General features: G+C 36.9%; 1 protein-coding gene across 3 annotated transcripts in view; it reads left to right on the forward strand.

Moving 5' to 3' along the window:
- RBMS3 (RNA binding motif, single stranded interacting protein 3) overlaps positions 1-20,835 on the forward strand; it is a 760,872-nt gene extending 740,037 nt beyond the window's left edge. For all 3 annotated transcript variants that reach the window (XM_011961526.1, XM_011961529.1, XM_011961530.1), the window contains one exon: positions 14,300-20,835. In XM_011961526.1, the coding sequence (XP_011816916.1) occupies positions 14,300-14,306 (7 nt within the window). In that variant the 3' untranslated portion in view covers positions 14,307-20,835. The remainder of the gene's footprint in view (positions 1-14,299) is intronic.
- Positions 20,836-21,066: the final 231 nt, after the last annotated feature.

Below are 21,066 nucleotides of genomic sequence, written 5' to 3' on the forward strand. Positions count from 1 at the left end.
TGGCATGGTTACTGTAGAGAACGGAAGAGTTAAAACAGCAATCAGAATTGTCTGGCTTATGCAGACTTGTGACATTGGCTGGTTGATCGTGGTGTTCCTAGAAGTGAAATACATAGAAAGTCTGCCAAATTCGTATTTGGCTTATATAAGCAGAAAAGTTCTAGGTCAGGTGAATAAATGTCTAACTTGAATCATAAAGAGAGAGAGATTCATGGCACTTCAATCAATTCCCAGACTTGAGCCAGTTTACAGACCCAGAATCCATTGACTGAAAAGGAGATTGGGTTTCCTCAAAGAAAGACACTGATAAACTATCAAAGATGTATACTGTCAATTTTTCTCTCAGCCTTCCCAAAAGGGACCTATTGCCTCTGACCAAAGAAAAGAAAAAAAAAAAATCAGATTTCAGAGTCTATTGGACAACTGACATTAATTCCAAGAGACCTAAAATGGCACCATAGTGCACCACAGTATAGACATACAGACGTCAGGTGATCAATGGAGTTTTAGCTCAGGTCCTTCTCATAGTGGATTCCATTAATCCCCAAGCCTATCTTGTGGTTGTTTCTTTAGTTCTAGAATGCTCAGTAACTTGCAGAGTCCCCACATTGATTCCCTCACTTGCAGAATAAGGACCTTTATGGTGGAACAGGCAAAATGGAACACACAGGAACTGCTTCTACATAGGAAAATAGTAAACCAAATTCAATAATGCATTTCCAGAGGACTGCAAAAATTAGTGCTACTGTCAAGAACTTGAAACATGCAGTGTCGATTTCCATTATAACTCCATTTAACTTGCGCAAAAGACAGATGGAACTTAGAGAAGGACAGTAGGTTATTGTAAGCATATTGCATTAGTCTGTTTTCATGCTGCTGATAAAGACATACCCGAGACTGGGTAGAAAAAAAGGATTAATTGGACTTACGGTTCCACACGGCTGGGGAGCCCTCAGAATCATGGCGGGAGGTGAAAGGCAGTTCTTATATGGCTGTAACAAGAGAAAATGAAGAAGATGTGAAAACAGAAACCCCGGATAAAACCATCAGATCTCATGAGATTCATTCACTACCATGAGAACAGTATGGAGGAAACCACACCCACGATTCAAATTCTCCCTCACTGGGTGCCTCCCACAACACATGGAAATGATGGAAGTACAATTCAAGATGAGATTTGGGTGGGGACACAGAGCCAGACAGTATCACATACCCAGGTGGCGATCTCAATGACAGTGGCTCTATCAAATGTGGTTTCATGGCTTGTGCAAATTAACACACCCCTTGGAACCTGTTAGGCATCTGTTGATCTGGCACATTCCTTTGTTTCTCCATTACTGTCAATAAGACCCACCAGAAACAGTTTGTTTTCAGCTTTCAAGGCCACCAGTATACCTCCAATATCCTACCTCAGGAGTATATTAGCCTAGGCCGTAATTTAGTTTGCATGGATCTTGATGGTCTCTCCCTTCCACAGGATATCATACTGACCCATTATATTCATGACACTACGCTGATTAGACTTAATGAGCAAGAAGTAATAACTACTCTAGATTTATTAGTAGAACATTTGTGTGTCTGAGACTGGTAAACAAATTCAACAAAAATCCAAGGAACTTCTGTCAGTGATTTCTAGAGGTCCAGTGTGGTAGGGTTTGTGAAAATACATCTCTAAAGATGAAAGATAAGTTTAATCCTGTTGCATCTAGTATCTCCTATCACCAAAAAAAGCACAATGCTGAGTGGCTTCTTTGGATTTTACAGGCAGTATATGGGTATGTGACTCTCACTCATCTATTGAGTGACACAAAGAACTGCTAGTTTTAAATGGGACTCAGAATAAGAGAAGGTTTCACAACAGGTCCAGGCTGCAATGGAAGCTGCTGTGTCACTTGAGTCATATAATTCAGCAGATCCAATGGCGTTTGAAAGTGTCATTTGCGAATAGGGATGCTGTTTGGAGGTATTGACAGGCTCTTATAAGTAAACTGCAGTGAAGGCCCTTAGGATTTTGGAGCAAAGCTTTGCCATCTCTATCAATAACTACTTTCCTTTTGAGAAATAGTTCTTGGCTTGCTACTGGGCCTCAACAGAAACTGAACACTTAACTATGCGCAATCAAGTTACCATGTGAACTGAGCTACGTGTCATGAACTGGGTGTTGTCTGACTCACCAAGCCATAAAGATGGGCATGCAGTACTCCATCATAAAATGGAAGTGGTATATACATGATCAGGCTTGAACAGACCCTGAAGGCACAGAAAGCTACATGCAAAAGTGGCCCAAATATCCATGTTTCCCACTTCTGCTATCCTGCCTCTTCAGGTCTAGCTTATAGGTGGTTCTGCATGATACGCAGGTACAACCAACAGTCGGCAGCTGAGGCACTGTAGTCTCTTTCTGGGCCATTCGTGAAGGACATTGGTCAAGTGAAATCCTTTCATCGAGTAGAACTTATATCAGTGCATCTGGCTGTTCACTTTGCTTGGAAGGAAAAATGGCCACAAGCATGATTATATACTTAATCCTGGGCTATATCCAAGAGTTTGGTTGGATGGTCAGGGACTTGGAAAGAATGTGATTGGGAAATTGGTGACAAAGAAATTTGTGGAAAAGGTATGTGAACATCTTATGAATAATAAATAGAAGATATTGATAGTCCATGTAAATGTCCATCATAGGACCACCTCCACAGAGAATTTTGATAATCAAGATATAAGATGAATATGTGTCTGTGAATATGAGTCAGCCTCTTTCCTCAGCCATTCCTGTCATTGCCCAACGGACTCATGAACAAAATGGCCATGGTTACAGAGATGAAGATTATGAGTGAGATCAGCAACATGGACTTTTGTTCACCAAGGAAAATCTGGCATAGGCACTGCTGAGTGCCCAATCTGCCAGCAACATATCCCTGATATGGCACCATTCTCTGAGGTGATCAGCCAGCTAACTGATACTAGGATGATTACATTGGACTACTTCCATCATGAAAGGGGCAAGATTTTCTTCTTACTAGACAGCAAACTTACTTTGGATGTGGAATTGCCTTTCCTATACGTGTTTCTGCCAAAACTACCGTCAGTGAACTTAAAGAATGCTTTATCCACCATCATATTATTCTACGTGACATTGCTTCTGATCAAGGAACTCATTTCATAGCAAATAAGGCATGGCAATGGGCCCACGCTCATAGAATTCACTGGTCTTGCTATGTTCCCCACCACCATGAAGCAGCTGGCTTGACAGACAGTGGAATGTCCTTTTGAAGACTCAATTACAATGCTAGCTAACTGGCAATACTATGCAGGGATGGGTGAAGGATTTCTGAAAGGCTGTATGTGCTTCGAATGAGTACCCAATATACATGGTGCTGTTCTCCTACAGCCAGGTTTCATGGGTCCAGAAATTAAAAGGTAAAAATGAGAGTGGCACCACTCACTAATACCCTTAGTGACTCACTAGCAAAATTTTTGCTTCCTGTACCCATGACATTATGTTCTGCTGGCCAAGAGACCTCAGGAGGAATGCTAAGGGAAGAATGCTTCCACCAGGAGAGACAACAATAATTCTACTGAACTAGAAGTTAATACTGCCGCTCAGCCACTTTGGACTCCTCATGTTTCTGAATCAACAGGCAAATAAGGGAGTTACTGTGCTGGCTGGAGTGATTAATCCTGACTAACAAAGGGAAATTGGACTACTACTCTACAGTGGAGGTAAGGAAGAGAATATCTGGAATACAGGAGATCCCTTAGTGTGTCTCTTAGTATTACCATGCCCCGTGATAAAGGTAAATGGAAAATTACAACACAGTCCAAACAGGACTACTCAATCCAATGGCCAGATTGTTCAGGAATGGAGGTTTGAGTCACCCCCCCCCCCCCAAAGAAGCATGACCAGCTGAAGTACTTGCTGAAGGCAAAGGGAACATAGAATGGATAGTGAAAGAAGATTATTTTAAATATCAGCTATGACCAGCTACAGCAATAAAGACTGTAATTGCCATCAGTATCTCCTTACCTTTTCATGAATACATTTGTGTATGTGTATGTTTATATATTAATGTATATATTAAGCAAATATCTTTTCTTACTCTCTTATGTATAATTGTATATTGACTTCATATCATAGTATTTAAGTATTGTTCATTTTACATCAGTATTTAAGTTACAGAATATCAAAGAGGAGAGTAAACGTCAAAGACTTTACCTCTATTTCTGTGAAAGGGGTTAGTGTGTTTTCAGTCATATGTAGGACAATTGTGTCATGTTATAAGGAATCATGTCCTTGTTATTGATGCAGATGAATGCCAAGTTGACAAGAAGTTAACGTGTGATAGTTAATTTTATGTGTCAGTTTGACTGGACAATGGCATACTCATATAGTCAGTCAAACATTTTTTCCGGGTGTGTCTGTGAGGCTGCTTTTGGATGAGATTAACATTTGAATCAGTGGACTGAGTAAAGCAGGTGGTCCTCCCCAGTGTGGGGGGTCCTTGTCCTATCAGTTGAAGGCCTGAACAGAACAAAATGTTGAGCCTCCTCTGAATAAAAGAAAACTCCTGGCTGACTGATTAAGCGAGAACATCGGTCTTTTCCTGCCTTTGGATTTGAACTGAAACATTGGCTTTTCTTGGGTTTGAGCCTGCCAGCTCCAGGACTTAAATTCATATCATGAGCTTTCCTGGTTCTCAGGCTGTCAGACTCAAGTGGAACTACGCTATCCGTATTGGCTCTCCTGGGTCTCCAGATTGCTGACCACAGATCTTGGAGCAAATTTTTAATCATAAGTCTCTCCTATTTCTGTTTCTTTAAGAAAATTCTCACTAATGTACTGTTTGCCAGAAACACCTCTCAAGACTCAGTGAGTAGGTGAAACTGGCTTTGGTTGTGCCAAAGCACAATAAGGAAATGAATGATTCTAGAACCAAGCTAACAGTTTAATGATGTCTGGATAAATGGAAAAAAAGTACTTTCATTTATCCAATCAACAATTAATGATTGAGCACCTACTCTGTGACAGGCAGCATTCTAGGTGCAAGGGAAAGACGAATGAAAGAGGCCAATACCTCCCGCACTCTCTTGGAGTTTCCTTCTAGTAGTAGACTTAGAATCAATGGATCAATCAGAAAATAATCAAAAAGAGAGCTATAAAGCAGATTATTTTAAAAGACTATTTTGATACAAAGTGACCGAGTACCTAAGATGAGGTATCAAAGGAAGCCTGTCTATACAGCCTTCAGATCTGAAAGACAATTAGAAGCTAATCATGGAGAGATTGGGAGAAAAATTATTTTAAGCAGATGAAACAGGAAGTTCAGAGGCCCTGAGGGGCCACCTGAGGCACGAATGTCCTGAACTAGAGGGGAAAGTAACAGGAGATAAATCAAACAGGCCAGCTGTTATAGAGTCTTTGGCCCTTGGCTACTTGGCTTTGTGTCCAGTGATTATACTTTGTTATATTCTAAGTGAGCTGGGAAACTTTTGGAAGTCTTTAAAAAAACAGGAATGACATGATTTGATTTAAACATTAATGACTCTATTACCAATGGATGCTAGGTAAAGAGGAGCATGTTTCAAGGATGGATTTCAGAAATTTCAGAATGCATATTTTTCCCCTTCTTGCAACTGTCCAGAATCTCCTTCTCTCCCTGCCTGATTAAAGAAGCTTTAGTTGCTTCCATTTGTGAACCTCCAGTGAAGTGCGCTCTTCTCGCTCAAGGCTGTCCCTACCCAGGTGTAAGTCACCTTTGTCTGGTCATTGTATGATGTGGTGGGGAAGCAGGTGTTTTGCCTGATCCAAAAAGAGCATCTCTGCCTCTAATGGATTCTGGTGACAGTCTCCCCATCACCTCCATACGCAGGTCCAACTTCACTTGTGGTACCAGCATCATGCCAGGTACTGTACTAGGAGACAGGATCCCTGCCCTCCAAGGCTTACAATCCAGTACATGATTTAGATCTACATGTGAATTATCCATATCCATATCTATATCTAGCTATCTATGTACTACAATGAAGAAAATGAAAAGAACTCTCCTCAAAAGTACTGCAGTGATAGAATGCACATCATTTTTCTTTTCTGGCTGGATAAACATTAATGGAAGTTTGGGCAACTGGATCTGGGTCTTATGGGAAAAAGCAACGTTCTAGGCAGAATAACAGTTTGACCAAAGTCCATAGGTGGGAAAGCTCAGAGTATTCCTCTGAGAAATGAGGCAGACGAATAGAACAGTATGAAAAGGCAGAATGTACCCAGATTCTAGTATCATGTGTTATACTGAGGTGCTTGGACAGCATTTTCTTTGTTCTAGGACTGCGATTCCAGCTGAAGTAGACAAGGCACTTGGAAGCATTGAAAATCCCCAGTCCTATTATTTCAATTATTCACACAGGAGGAAGTAAAGGTCTGAAGTATGATGGTAGTGGGTATGATGGTGAGGTAGGGAAGTCTAATAGGGAGAGACCAAAGAAAAAGAAAGAAAGAAACAAGACTTAAAAATTCCAAGCAAAACAATGAAGTTATTGATGCCATTAACAGAGGCAGATGAGCTAAAAGCCCAGGAAGGCCTGATTTTTGGAGAAAGACAAGGAATCTAATTATTGTGAATGTAACTTGGAACATAAAGTATTTCAATGGTGTGACATGTGAAAAGTGTGGCATGTGAAAACCACTTACATTGCCCTATGGACATTAAACCTGGAGAAAATGTTAACAGGTCCTGCTTATATTCTCTTCTTTGATATTATACAAAGTGCTAGAAGTTTTTGACTTAAAACAACAATAGCATCACAAAATTGAATGAAACCAAATGAATAATCTAAGTAAAATAAATTTGTGGATGGCAATCACTCCTGTAAATTTGTAAACAGGAATAATTAATGTGACTCTAAGTTTGTATCAGTTTTAGCCACAGTAAGACATGAGAGTCTTCACAATCATTCAAGGAAGGCATTAGTAATTCAGCTTAGCATTTGGGTCATAAAAACTCGGTTTCTTTTCATTGGTAACCATCACTAGGAAAAGTTTGAGGGATGCAAGAGCACCCCCGGAGGCACTTTGTAAATATGTAACAAGCATTGATGAGAAAGTAGGCACAACACAATTTATACAGTTTGCTCTGTATGCTTGAAGTCCCAGTTCTGTTTTTAGAAAGACCCTGACCCTATCTTACATGAAAAATTCACCCAGGTTAGATTTGACCATTTTCTAGAGGTAGGGTGATGTTATCCTCACAGAAGTCACCAGAAAATTATTCAACGACAGTCCAATTTTGAGATCAAGCTCAAACAACGTCCTAAAGTTAGTCATATGCTACAAATTTCCCCACATTTTTAGTATTTTTAAAGTTTTATTGAAAAAAATTATAGACAGGGTCTCACTCTGTCACCTAGTCTGAAGTGCAGCGGTGCCAGTTGTCCAATCGTGGCTCACTACAACCTCGAACTCTTGGTCTCAAGTGATCCTTCCTCCTCAGCCTCCCAAGTAGCTATGATTAGGCACCTGCTACTTTGCCTGATTTTTCCCCACATTTTTTTTGTATCCTTCCCTTTTCTTGTAAAGTGTAGGATATGTCTAAAATAATGTAACCAATCCACATTATCTTAAATATTCCAAGTTTCACAAATGGCAGCTCATTTCCAGCATCATTATGCTAATTAACATGCTACTACTTTCATCAGGCAGCCCATTTCTAACGATTATTATGTTAATTGAGATACGATAGCTTTAAGTACTTGTACAAACCTCTGGCCTTTCTCATTAAATGCTAGCTGACCTCCTGTGGGGTGTGAAATTCTGATTAGGGCAGCCAGTGTTCCTGAAAAGTAGCTTAACCCATTATACATACATTTAACATCACAATTGTCTATCCTAAAGACATTGTAAAGTACAGACTTCACAACAGATGGTTTAAAGGAAGAGTTTGAGAAATATAAATGATGTGCCTATGGATTAAGGGACTATATTTCGGATACATGTTGGCAAATATTTAATATTCCAAATTCCACATTTCAAGGTAAATCAAAAGACTTCACATTTTAGAATTTATGGAGTTTTCTTTCTCCCATTGTTACAAGAGGCTACTTGAGGGATAAAAGACTACATATAGGGCATAGTGTTTACTGCTCAGGTGACAGGTGCACCAAAACCTAAGAATTCATCACTATAGAATTCATTCTTGTAACCAAAACCACTTGTACTCCAAAAACCATTAAAATAATAATAAAAAGAGGCTACTAATGCAAAAGGATTCCAGGTTCTAATCAGAGAAGGAGGAAATAACTGTGGTTTATTTTGGAAATTCTATGAGCATTCCAATTCCCACCCAAGTTATCTGTTTTCCTTTGTGCTATGTAGGAAACCTTAAAAATAACTAGATCTGAAAAGTATGTCTTCAATCAAAGTTAAATCGTAATATGTGGAATCAGAAGTCCTTGGTTCAGATTCCACCTTTACCACTTCCTAGTTATCACTAAGCCCTTTGGAGCCTCATTTTACTCTTCTCTACAGCGGGAGGATTACATCAGTGTTCTCCAAAGAGTGTTAATTAGGTCTCTAGTGTTGAGGGAGGATTTGCCACTGTGCCCTGGAGTTGGGGTGGGGAAGTACTTTCTGGTCACATTATGTTGGGATACACTGGTTTAAACTAAGTGAAATAGTTTGCTTGTTTCAAAGTCATAAAAATACTAATTGACATGACCTCCTGGAGCGTCAGATAAATACAGCAAATGTTTTACTTCCAGAAAGATTAGGATGTGTGATGCCTTCCTCTCAGGGAATTCTAAGAGGCTTTTTAAAATTATTGTTTTAATTATATATATATTATATATAGTACATATATATTTATATATATTATATATGTATATATATTTTTATATAATATGTGTATATATATTTTATATATACATATTTATATGTGTGTGTGTGTGTGTGTGTGTGTATATACATAGAGAGAGACAGACAGACAGCACATGCCAGAGTCTCACTCTGTCACTCAGGCTGGAGTGTAGTGGCGTGATCTCAGCTCACTGCAACCTCCACCTCCCCGGTTCAACCAATTCTCCTGCCTCAGCCTCCTGAGTAACTGGGATTACAGGCATACACCACCATGCCCAGCTAATTTTTGTATTTTTATTAGAGATGGGATTTTGTGATGTTAGCCAGGCTTATCTCAAACTCCTGGCCTCAAGCGATCCTCCTGCATTGGCCTCCCAAAGTGCTGGGGTTACAGGCATGAGCCACCATGCCTGGCCTCCAAGATTTTTTAAAATCAAATTATTAATTCTTCCTATCCATGAACATGGAATGTTTTTTCATTTGTTTATGTCCTCTGTTATTCCTTGAGCAGTGGTTTGTAGTTCTCCCTGAAGATGTCCTTCACATCTCCTGTAAGTTGTATTCCTAGGTATTCTATTCTCTTTGTAGCAATTGTGAATGGAAATTCACCCATCGTTTGGCTCTGTTTGTCTGTTACTGGCGTATAGGAATGCTTTTGATTTTTGCACCTTAATTTTGTATCCTGAGACTTTGCTGAAGTTGCTTATCACAGCTTAAGGAGATTTTGGGCTGAGATGATGGACTTTTCTAAATATACAATCATGTCATCTGCAAACAGAATTTGAATTCCTCTTTTCCTGATTGAATGCCCTTTATTTATTTCTCTTTCCTGATTGCTCTGGCCAGAACTTGCAATACTATGTTGAATAGGAATAGTGAGAGGGGGCATCCTTGTCTTGTCCCAGTTTTCAAAGGGAATGCTTCCAGGTTTGCCCATTCAGAATGATATTGGGTGTGGGTGTGTCATAAATAGCTCTTATTATTTTGAGACACATTCCATCAATACCTAGTTTATTAAGAGGTTTTAGCATGAAGGGCTGTTGAACTTTATTGAAGGCCTTTACTGCATCTATTGAAATAATCATGTGAAAATGGCCATACTGTCCAAAGTAATTTATAGATTTAATGCTATCCCCATCAAGCTACCATTGACTTTCTTCACAGAATTGGAAAAAACTACTTTAAATTTCATATGAAACCAAAAAAGAGCCTGCATAGCCCAGACAATCCTAAGCAAAAAGAACAAATCTGGAGACATCATGCTACCTGATTTCAGACTATACTATAAGGCTACATAACCAAAATAGCATGGTACTGGTACCAACACAGATATATAGATCAATGGAACAGAACAGAGGCCTCAGAAATAACACCACACATCTACAATCATCTGATTTTTTACAAAACTGATAAAAACAAGCAATGGGAAAAGGATTCTCTATTTAATAAATGGTATTGGGAAAACTGGCTAACTATATGCAAAACACTGAAACTGGATCCCTTCCTTACACCTTATACAAAAATTAACTCAAGATAGGTTAAAGACTTAAACATAAGACCTAAAACCATAAAAACTCTAGAAGAAAATCAGGTCATAGGCATGGGCAAAAACTTCATGATTAAAACACCAAAAACAATGGCAACAAAAGCCAAACTAGACAAATGGGATCTGATTAAACTAAAGAACTTCTGCATAGCACAAGAAACTATCATCAGGGTGAACAGGCAACCTACAGAATGGGAGAAAATGTTTGCAATCTATCCATCTGACAGAGGGCTAATATCCAGAATCTACAAAGAACTTGAATACATTTACAAGAAAAAAAACAACCCCATCAAAAAGTGGGCAAAGGACGTGAACAGACGCTTCTCAAAAGAAGACATTTATGCAACCAACAAACATAAAAAAAAGCTCATCATCACTTGTCATTAGAGAAATGCAAATCAAAACCACAATGAGATACCATCTCACACCAGTTAGAATGGCGATCATTAAAAAGTCAGGAAACAACAGATGCTGGAGAGGATGTGGAAAAATAGGAATGCTTTTACACTGTTGGTGGGAGAGTAAATTAGTTCAACCATTGTGGAAGAGAGTGTGGTGATTCCTCAAGGATCTAGAACCAGAAATACAATTTGACCCAGCAATCCCATTGCTGTATATATACCCAAAGGATTATAAATCATTCTACTATAAAGACACATGCACACGTATGTTTACTGTGGCACTGTTCACAATAGCGAAGACTTGGAACCAACCCAAATGCCCATCAGTGATAGACTGGATAAACAAAATGTGGCACATATATACCATGGAATACTATGTAGCCATAGAAAAAGATGAGTTCATGTCCTTTGGAGGGACATGGATGAAGCTGGAAAGCATCATTCTCAGCAAACTAACACAAGAACAGAAAACCAAACACCACGTGTTCTCATTCATAAGTGGGAGTTGAACAATGAGAACATGGACACTGTGGGGTGGGAGCATCACATACTGGGACCTGTCTGGGGGTGGGGGGGCTAGGGAAGGTATAGCATTAGGAGAAATACCTAATGTAGATGATGGGTGCTGCAAATCACCATGGCATGTATACACCTATGTAACAAACCTGTACATTCTGCACATGTACCCCAGAACTGAAAGTATAATTTAAAAAAAAGAAAAAAGAAAAATTAAATTATTAAAGATATCTCACAAAGTTTCATCTACATGTTGTAATTTGGATACCTATGTAAAAGATTATATTCTTTCAAGAACAATTTTTTTAAAATATTCATGCCCTTCTTTATGGGTACCCTAACTACTTCTTTAATTTAGCCAGTAGTGGGAATGTACTGTGACTTTTTCCAGAATCAGGATCACAGAATCTCACTTTTTACATAGCATTACATGAAGCTAGTCTGTCAGGAATTATTCTGGAAAATATTGCTTCATTTGGCTATCTCTAAGACTTCCTCCTGCTCTAAAACAGATTTCTAAGATTATATTTTGTTATGTTCCAATCTATCCACTGTGCTTTTTTTTTTTTTTTTTTTTTTTTTTTTTTTTTTTTTTTTTGAGGGAAGAGGAGTGATGAGAGGATTCAAAATGCCTCTGTATTCTTAAATTCAGTGAAATTCCTACTCTACCACATTTACTCTGACTTTAGAAGGCCCTCATTTCAACCCTGGTATTGCAAGTTCTTTTTATACCTCAAATCTTCTCTGGCTAACTGAACTGCCATGAATACCAAATTTCTATACATTGTCAGTATATTAATGATGAGCAAATTATGTCCTTTACACTTGTGAATAATACAACATTTTATGTATTGTAATATATTGTAATAATACATTGTATGTGCACTGTTTTACAATTTGCAAATGATTTCCATACTTATTATTTCTTCACATGAATTCCTGTTTTCAAGTTGTACCCTATTTTATTTCTAAAATGTCCAACTTAACATGTTCTTGTTGCCAAAGATCCCAGCCTAAAAAAAAAAATTAGAACCCTTCTATTTTTATGAATTTCAGTGCAATCCATAAGTATTATGTAAATGTGCACATTCACATTTATTCCAGGACAGAGGAGATGGGCAGGAGTGAATTCAGTTCTATTCAATGGCAAGATCCTTTTTCCTTCAAACTTCAGCTAGCAAACATGAACTTGTAAAGTACAACCATCTATTTGCCATCATTTGTTTTCATGTGGCAAAGGGGCCACTTTAAGAACCAAGCAAATTACAGGAGAGGGCTATTGGAAGCATTTGTGTACAGTTATAAAACCTAAAGTACGTCCAGCCTAGCTCATAAATATCAATGCTTCTGAAACCAGTGAATCAAGTACTTGAGTTTGATGGGTCAGGTCGTCTATGCACTGTAGTCCACTGAATAAGACATCATTCACTGAGCAGCTGTTAAAGAGATTCATAGTGTTTTAGGCATTTTCAGTTCAGTACACAATAATATCAGAGTAGAAGATGGGAGTGGGAACAAAGAACGGATTCTCCCCTCACCATCCCCCAACTCACAGCTATATAACCAAGGGAAAAAAAAAAAATTGTTCCCATAGTAATGTAGATTTTTAGAAATAAATGGAGTTAAGTCTATAGTTTGCAAAGCTGGAGATAGTTAAAATATAAAGCATGGTTCCCATGACTACCACTAATAAAATTTTTCTTATTGTTGCTACAGTATGAAAATTGTGATTGCTTTGCTTCTCAAAAGATATCTCACTTTCTCATGTAACACAGAAATATATTTTTAGGGACTTAACCTATTGATAAAAATTGAATATTCGATATATCAACTGGGAGCTTTCCTCACATGATTTTAGGAAGAAATTAATCAGGTTCCTAATAGCCATAGCTGGCTCATATGATGGCTTTTTGCAAATTAGGAAACTATGTCCTTTCTGGGTCGTCTCAAGCTACACATTACACAGTTGAAAACACTGTGAACTGGGGTTACAGCTCTCCTCCAGGGTACATACCTTGGGGAACAGACAATGGGCTGAAATGTAGCCCCCACTCCCTCAGTCATGCATCTTGTATAGTAAACAATCTGTAAAACTATACATAGCAACAGTCATACTTACTAAATTAAGCAACTGCGCATCAGAAGAACTTGCATAACTTTTTGCTGTCATCCGATACCCTGAACAAAAAGGCCTTCAGCTAAATGTGACTTACAGATAATATAAAGGTCCTTCTTTCTATAGCACAACTCTGAAGTTATTTTACAAACTTCTAATCTGTGGGCAAAAGAGCTAAGAGTAAAGTCATCTTGCTGGAAGGTTAACCTTGCAACGTAGAAAGGGCAGTAGCAGAAGTCTATTCGAAATGAGCTAAGCAAAGTGGCATATAGTAAACTGATATTTTTCTAGTTAAACACCTATTGTGTATATACCACTCTGCCTAAAAGGCAAAAGGTATAAGTAAAATATAGTTCCTGCTGTCACGAACTTATAATCTTGACAGAGGGAATGAACAAGAAAGAAGAGAAGGGGAAGAGGAAAAGAGAACAAAACTGCATTGGCCTCTTAACTGCCTCACTTATTTCCTCAGGCAATAAGCCTTATGTAAATGTACGTGATGAATACCATGAGATAACATACAACCCAGTTATTTTGGGTGCAGAGTAAAGAATTTCATATATGCTGCTGGAATTAGTGATGATTCCTATAGTAGTTTTGAAGGAACAGAATTATTCAAAGGACCTATAAGGAGCTACAACGTAAACTATTAACCTTGATTTTTAATGTAAACAAACTCTCTGGCCCAAATCTGTATTTAAGTGAAAGTGGCAAAATTTGACAATCTCATAGACTCAGTATGATGTTATGATGCTTTTGTGACTGTGTTATGTTGAAAGCTTGGTATCTTTTAAAGCTGCCTCATTGGAAAAGGGCACAGAAGGTGATTTCAAAGTTACTTTCATTTAATGACCACTCTTATTCAATTGTTTTCACAGACCATAAACAGGACTGAAGAATGTCCGTCTGAATCTTTGCCTTGAATGAAGAAACTTCGTTGAACAAGAAGTTGGCTTCCAGTTTGCACAGACGTCAATGGAATGCATTTTTTTTTTTTTTTTTTTTAGTTTTATACCTTACCCAATGAAAACAGTTTTTATGTGCTGTGCAAATGGTCTTCATGTGGTCTGACAATTTATTTTTGCCATCTTTTTTTTTTTAACTACAGAAAAAAATTCCAGAAGAGGAAAAAAAAAAAAAAAACACTACAAAACATTGAAGGTTGATATTTTATGTGGATGAACATTTGAATTGAATTCAGAATTTTCCTGAAGGTGTAGATACTTTTTTTTTTAAAACAGAAAACCTGATGTCAAGAGGCGGGCAATAGAAATGGAAACGAATTGTCTTCCTCAACAATTAAGCTACTTTCTCTTTTTCCCTTCTTGTTTAAATCTAGTGGGTTTTTTTATTTTATTTTTTCTTAGAAATATTTAGGTAAGGTTTATCTTGAATCTTAATTGCCTTAATTTTAAGGACGTCAAAGGCTCTCGAGGCAAGCTGTCAACGTCTTGTTAAAAACAAAAATCAAGAAAGAATTGAAATATTGTGCTGGCTTTAACTGGCACAGACGTTTAAGACTGAGTTTTTAGGGTGAAAAAAAACTGTACAGTTTAAATGAAAATGTTTTTCTTCATTTGAAGAAAATTTGTTGATAAAAGAAACCATGGCAACTGCAAGAATTGGAAAAATGCTGGGACTTTTCATGAACTTTGTCTTAAGTGTTGACATGAATCATTCTAAAAGGCTAAAACATTTTACAGTAAAGTTATTAATGTTGGTTTAAAAACAACTGCATTAGAAATAATGCGTGTTTGGGGGCAGAATGCAGATTTTTTTAATTTTCAAAGCGTGATCGCTAGCAAAAGCACTAGTGCTTTTTATCTGCAGTCTTTTTTATGAGCTTTACAAAGTTTTTAGTCAGCTTTGCTTGTCACATTGCAAAACCTAGCTTAAGAGCATTAAAAAAAAAAAAAAACTTAAGTAGATAGGAGCTTATGGTCAAAAAGTGCAAAAAAAACAAAAAAAAAGCAATAGATAGAGAAATTGTTGACAATTTCTGTAGTCTTTCCTAGTTGTGATCAAATTCAGCCTATGGATGGCCTATTTTATACCAAAGATGAAGTGACACCCTATTACAGTCCAGAAGATAGAGGTTGTTTTTCATTTCTTTTCTTTTAAAAAAAAAAAAACAAAAAAAAATTTATTTGACCGACATGGCCGGACCAGTTCTTACTTTGTTGTTTGTTTAAACTACCTTCCACTGATGTTTTACATAGTGCAAAAAAAGAGGGTGGGGGGAGTTGTCTTTCTTTTCTTTAAATGTATATTCATTGATAGCAGAAGCTTGTACCTGCTGTGTTTAGCAGTTTCAGCATGAACAGTTCTGGGTATCAACTGGTTGATAGAGCCAAGCGGCTTTAAATTCTGTGAGCTTTCCTGGTTTCTCATTAGCTGTCTTGAATAGTGAAACCTGTACTGATGGCCACTAGTAAACCAAGATGCTTATTTAACAGGTTGAATATTCTTTATATGAATTTTCAGCTAAAGACACATTCTGAACCTGGTCTGAAAGGTCACTTGTCAAAAAACTTAGTGATATTCTCTGAAATGGTGAGTGGTCTCCTGGAAAGGTATCATTGTATTTGTAACAATAGTCTTCCCTCTAAATTACACCACCTCTGGGTTTTGTCTTCTCACCTCTGTCTTTGTTATCACCTACCATGAATAGTCACCTTGGTTTTGCAAATGGGGAGGGGGTATCTTCTTTTTGCCTCTTTTCATTGTATTTTCATTGTATTTTCATATCTTGGTGTTGCCGAAAGAACTTTTTCTTTCAGTTTAATTCTTTGAGGCATGTAGGCCCAATAAGAAGGAGAATTCTATTAGTGGAATGTAGGGAAGCCCTTAAAATGCTAGTTGACAATCAAGAAACAGTATGATTTATATCAATAAGAACCAAAAGAATTAGGTATGATCAATCATGTAAGCCAAGGAGGAATACTTGCATTTAGAATGATGCAAAACTTTGTCTAAAATGAATTAAATTGACCCACCTGTAAAATATATCTACATTTTTAATTCATGAGATATGTGTTCAACCTTTACAGTTTTACCTGAAATTAAGGACAATGGAATAGAATTTTGTTAGGTGAAGCATTCACTAGATTGCTTTCTGAATGAATCCTTTGAATCAAATAGGTGAAACTCTTTTTCGCAAACTAAGTCACAGGAGCCTGTCTTAGTCCAAAAGAAGCAGGGAAATGTATTTAAGTGTACTATAAAACAGGGTAGGCTTTTTAAAAACTAAAAAGTTTTAAAGGTAAATCATATTCCCATTATGTCAACATGGGTAATAAGGTTGACTCATGTGAAATTGTCAGTATTCCACTATTCATATAAACTCTGGTTCTCTTATTTGCAACCCCATGAATTGGAAGCTCAAATCAGAGAATGACTCCATATATTTATGGTCACATTGGAGACAACGTGTATCCAAAAAATGTAGTGTGTGTGTTACAGAGAAATTCCAACTGGTCACACCCACCATTATGGTTTTTCATCCTTTAGAGAAAATGCTAGATTTTTACTGTCTTTTGTTCCATCCTTCAGCTTCCCATGTGTTATAAAGGTGGCACTTAAGTTTTTATCTTTGAAAAGTGGGCCCCAAAGTTTTCTGGGGTACAAAAAGACATGTATGGGAACCATATTTTCTGTTTCTCTTTTTCACTCTCTAAACTCTTTGTATAAATAAGGATTATCCTGGGCATAATTCATTTGAATATGAAACCAACATACTTTCTTTCATTTCTGTGAAAAAATAACCAAAAACATGTATTAATGTGATACAAAGAAAGTCTCATTTACACAATCAACAATGAGGCTAAGAGGTAGCTACCATGTGGCTAATGAATGTGCCTAGGTAACTTCCTGTTTCTATTCAAAACTGCTGCTTTATTTGTACATTCAGAAATATTTTTTTCAACTATGAAATTTCAATATCAATTTTTTAAGCCACTTTCTGCAAAAGGAAATGACCTGTCATTTGATGTGTTCATGTGTGTTTTGTGTTTGGATAGTTTATATCACGCCATTCTATAAAATATATGTTTTCAAACCAAAAAGAAAAAAAATAGAAGGAAAACAACGGCACATACTCAAATTTGCCCTGCTTTGTCTGTTGTCTTACCTAAGACTTGTTTTGAAGAGCCAAGTCTGGGAGAGAGAAAAAAAGCATCAACAGGTAAGCAGCATTACATTGTGTGATAATAAACCAAAATAAGTTTTCAATATATACAGACAGCAGAATTCAAATTTAATCAACAAAATAAATATATTGTAGTGATTTTTTCTTTTTTTTGAAATAGAGTCTTTGTCGCCCATCCTAATTAGGACTATAATTTTTTTTTTAAGTTGAAGTTAATTTTCCATGCATTCTGGTCCACCAGATTTTCAAGCATTTATTTGGATGTTTCCATTTTTCCTTTTGACTTTAATGCCAAGATTTAGCTTAAACATCAGGAAACAAACTAAAGCCACAATCCAAATGAGAGAAACACTATCTCATCTAAATTCTAGTTTCATGGTCAGTGCAAGAGTGAGTTTTCTTTTAATAATGATAAGGTGTTGTCAAGGGAGGCAAAGTGTGCATGGTAACTGGGAGCTCCCCAATACATGGCCAGGTCTTCTAAAGACAACATAATGAGCCCAAGTGGGGTAATACTGGCAGGTGCTGATGACAGTTTGTCCTTGAATGCTGACATGTTTTGAATATTGCAAATGTCACAGTACTCTTAAAAAAATCCTTACCTGACTCTAGTTTTGCCAGGATTAGTTTGTTTCCTTGGTAGATTTCAACATTTCAGAACGTTAACCTCCATATTTCACTTGAATTACTTCTTCCTGTGACCTTAGCAGATCTGTCACATTTGAAAGCATATGACTCACTTCCACCCCCTTCTAATGAAAAACTGCATGGTGTTAAAATCTCTCCCATTAGAGATGTAAGACTGACAACCGAAGAAGGCTGTTTAAAGCAGGAAGTTCACTTTATTTTACTATGCCTAAAAATACATCTTTGGACCCCTTGCAAAGTGCTTTAAAACTATAAAACTACTTTCAATTTATGTATGACCCCAGAAAACTAATTGTTTTTTTCTCCAAAAAAAAAAAACCTCTTTATTTAAATAATTGGGATATTTGCTAAATACCTTTTTTTTTTTTTTTTTGACAGTGGCCTAAAATCCCTATTAATGAAAAGTGAAATTTGATTTAATTAGGACTCTTAGAGTCATCTTCATGATTGAGGAGAAGTTTCAATAGACTGTCTAGACAGATTATGATGTTAATAGGAGATTAAAATACATTTGGCAATTCATTTTCATTCTTAATTTGAGTGCATGAACCACTGCAGATGAGCTGATAAGCAGAGAGAAATTCTCAAGTGGGTTTCAGTAATACATGTTTTTTATATGATTTGAAGTCAAGTGAAGGGACAATATTTATGTACATGTATAACATTCAGCACATTTGAGGAATCATGCACTATAATAAAGCTTCAACATGTCACAGAACCTTGATCTATATTACTTTGTCTTCAGTAAAAAGTAAAGGATGAGATTTTGTCTTTCATGTTATTGTAGCTGGCATGCTTCAAAATTTTGAGCTTACTGAGACTGACAGCCTCTCACTTCCATCTGAGGGATTGACAGAATTTAAACAGGCTCATTGATTCTGTCCACTCTACCCTTCCTGTGGCAAGTGATAATGGGATTTCATTAATGAATCAATTTGTTTTACAAATGACATCTACTGTGGCATTGGAAGACAGTTGGGTCTGACTCAAGTTTAACATTTCCTACCTAACATTAAGTATGAAATTGGTCCTTTAATCCCAAATGCTCTTGGTCATGGCTGTCCTTTGCAGATTACATAGCATTCAGGAAAGTACAAAAACTAAATGCTAAATCCCCAAGTGACCCCAAAGACCTGGTATGATGTGAGAGACAAGAGTTCACTCCAGATTAATTTATCATGGGCTTTATACTCTAACATGTAGATACTCTCTGTAGCAAAAAAGGGATGAATGTCTTTCAATATTCATTTCTGTTTATTTTTGTGAGGGAAAATAATATATCAAGAAAATTTTCTTCCACTCAGAAAGCTTTAAAGCTGAAGGAGAGGTGCAGTCAAGCTTGGATCTGCAGGAAGAACCACTAGGCCAGTGAGTCATACTTGAGCTTTTCTTACTACTGCCCCAGTTTCTGAGTTGTGCATAAATACAATCACTTTCAATTTTTGAAGGGCTAATTATCTGCTTTGTGGGTGTGTTTTGTTTTTTCTTTTCAACGTGTAGGCCTTGGGCTCTGTTTCCTTTTATTAGCATGTCACTCTGAGGGTGGGACAAACAATTGGAAATAAGAATTGATTATTTTATTTCTTATAAAGTATTAATTTCTTAAGGGAGTTGGAAATCATTGGTAAAATTAATGTCAGTACATTATATGTCATAAATTTTGATTATCTATGTCTTTTCCTATTTACCACAAATAATTGAGAATTGGCTGTATTCTTGCAGAATATACAGGAAAAAAATCATAGCAAAGAATTCAGCTTCCCTCAAAAGAAAGTTATTTTTGTTTCCTTCACTCCACTAAATTTGAACCAGCAGCATGGATCCACACAAGTTCTGCAATGAGAGTATAATGGTAGCTCTTGGCACAGTCATATTCATATTTTTAAATCTTTGACCAAAACTATTGCATTGTTTTTGTTATATTTTGACTGCATTACTGTATGAAGGCCGAATGACTTTGACACTCCTATGGATATTTTTATGGTCACATCAAATTTAAATAATGTCCAAAGTGTAACTTTAATGTTATATTTTGTTTCAAACCCTCTGGTCTAGGTTACTGAGAAAGATGTTCTTTCCTCCTCCCTCAAATATGTTATCTCTTCATATATATATAAAAAAAATGAGTTATTCCCTGCTTTTCAGGAACTGTAAAAATTATTTCAAAGAGACACTTGAAAAAGTTTTCTCTATTCTGGACACAAATGCTTCCATTTATTTCAAAAGAAGAAGAAAAAAATGGAATCTTAATTTAAAAAAATATATGTAGTAGTATCTGCTATGAGATATTCAGTTTCTAAAAAAAAAAAGGGACACAGCTTCTTTTAAAACCCTTGTTTCAGTCCATATTCAACTTCATGGAACTTCTGAAACATCATTCAATTTTGAACTTTATTTAAGAGCATTTTTGTACTGCTGTCTCTGACTGTCATGGAAACTTCTGTAATTCTGAGGTGTTTCTGGTTTTATTTTTAATTTCTTCATCTGTACCACAGTCAAATGAGCAACTATCTCCCCCATCCCTTGGGCTTTCTGTAGATCAGTGGATGTTAGGTTTAAACTTCTGTTTTCTTTGATGAAGCTTTCAATAAAAAATGAAAATAAAATCAATTGAGTAGGCTGTTGTGTTTGTCTGCACTCATCCAGAGACTGGTTGGGGGAGGAGGGCTGTTAGGAAGGAGTGGTGTTCACCTTTAATCTGGAACAGTGCTGGAATTTTTTAAAGAATCATCTCAGCTAACAAAAAATGAGAGAGGAGGGAACATTCAATACATGCCAAGGGGACCTGAGAAAGGCACTGTTCGGGGGAATTTAGAAAGAGAGGACCATTTAGGTCTTCCCAGGGACTCC

This window comes from Colobus angolensis, unplaced genomic scaffold (assembly GCF_000951035.1).
Source record: "Colobus angolensis palliatus isolate OR3802 unplaced genomic scaffold, Cang.pa_1.0 Scaffold56, whole genome shotgun sequence".
Taxonomy (NCBI): domain Eukaryota; kingdom Metazoa; phylum Chordata; class Mammalia; order Primates; family Cercopithecidae; genus Colobus; species Colobus angolensis.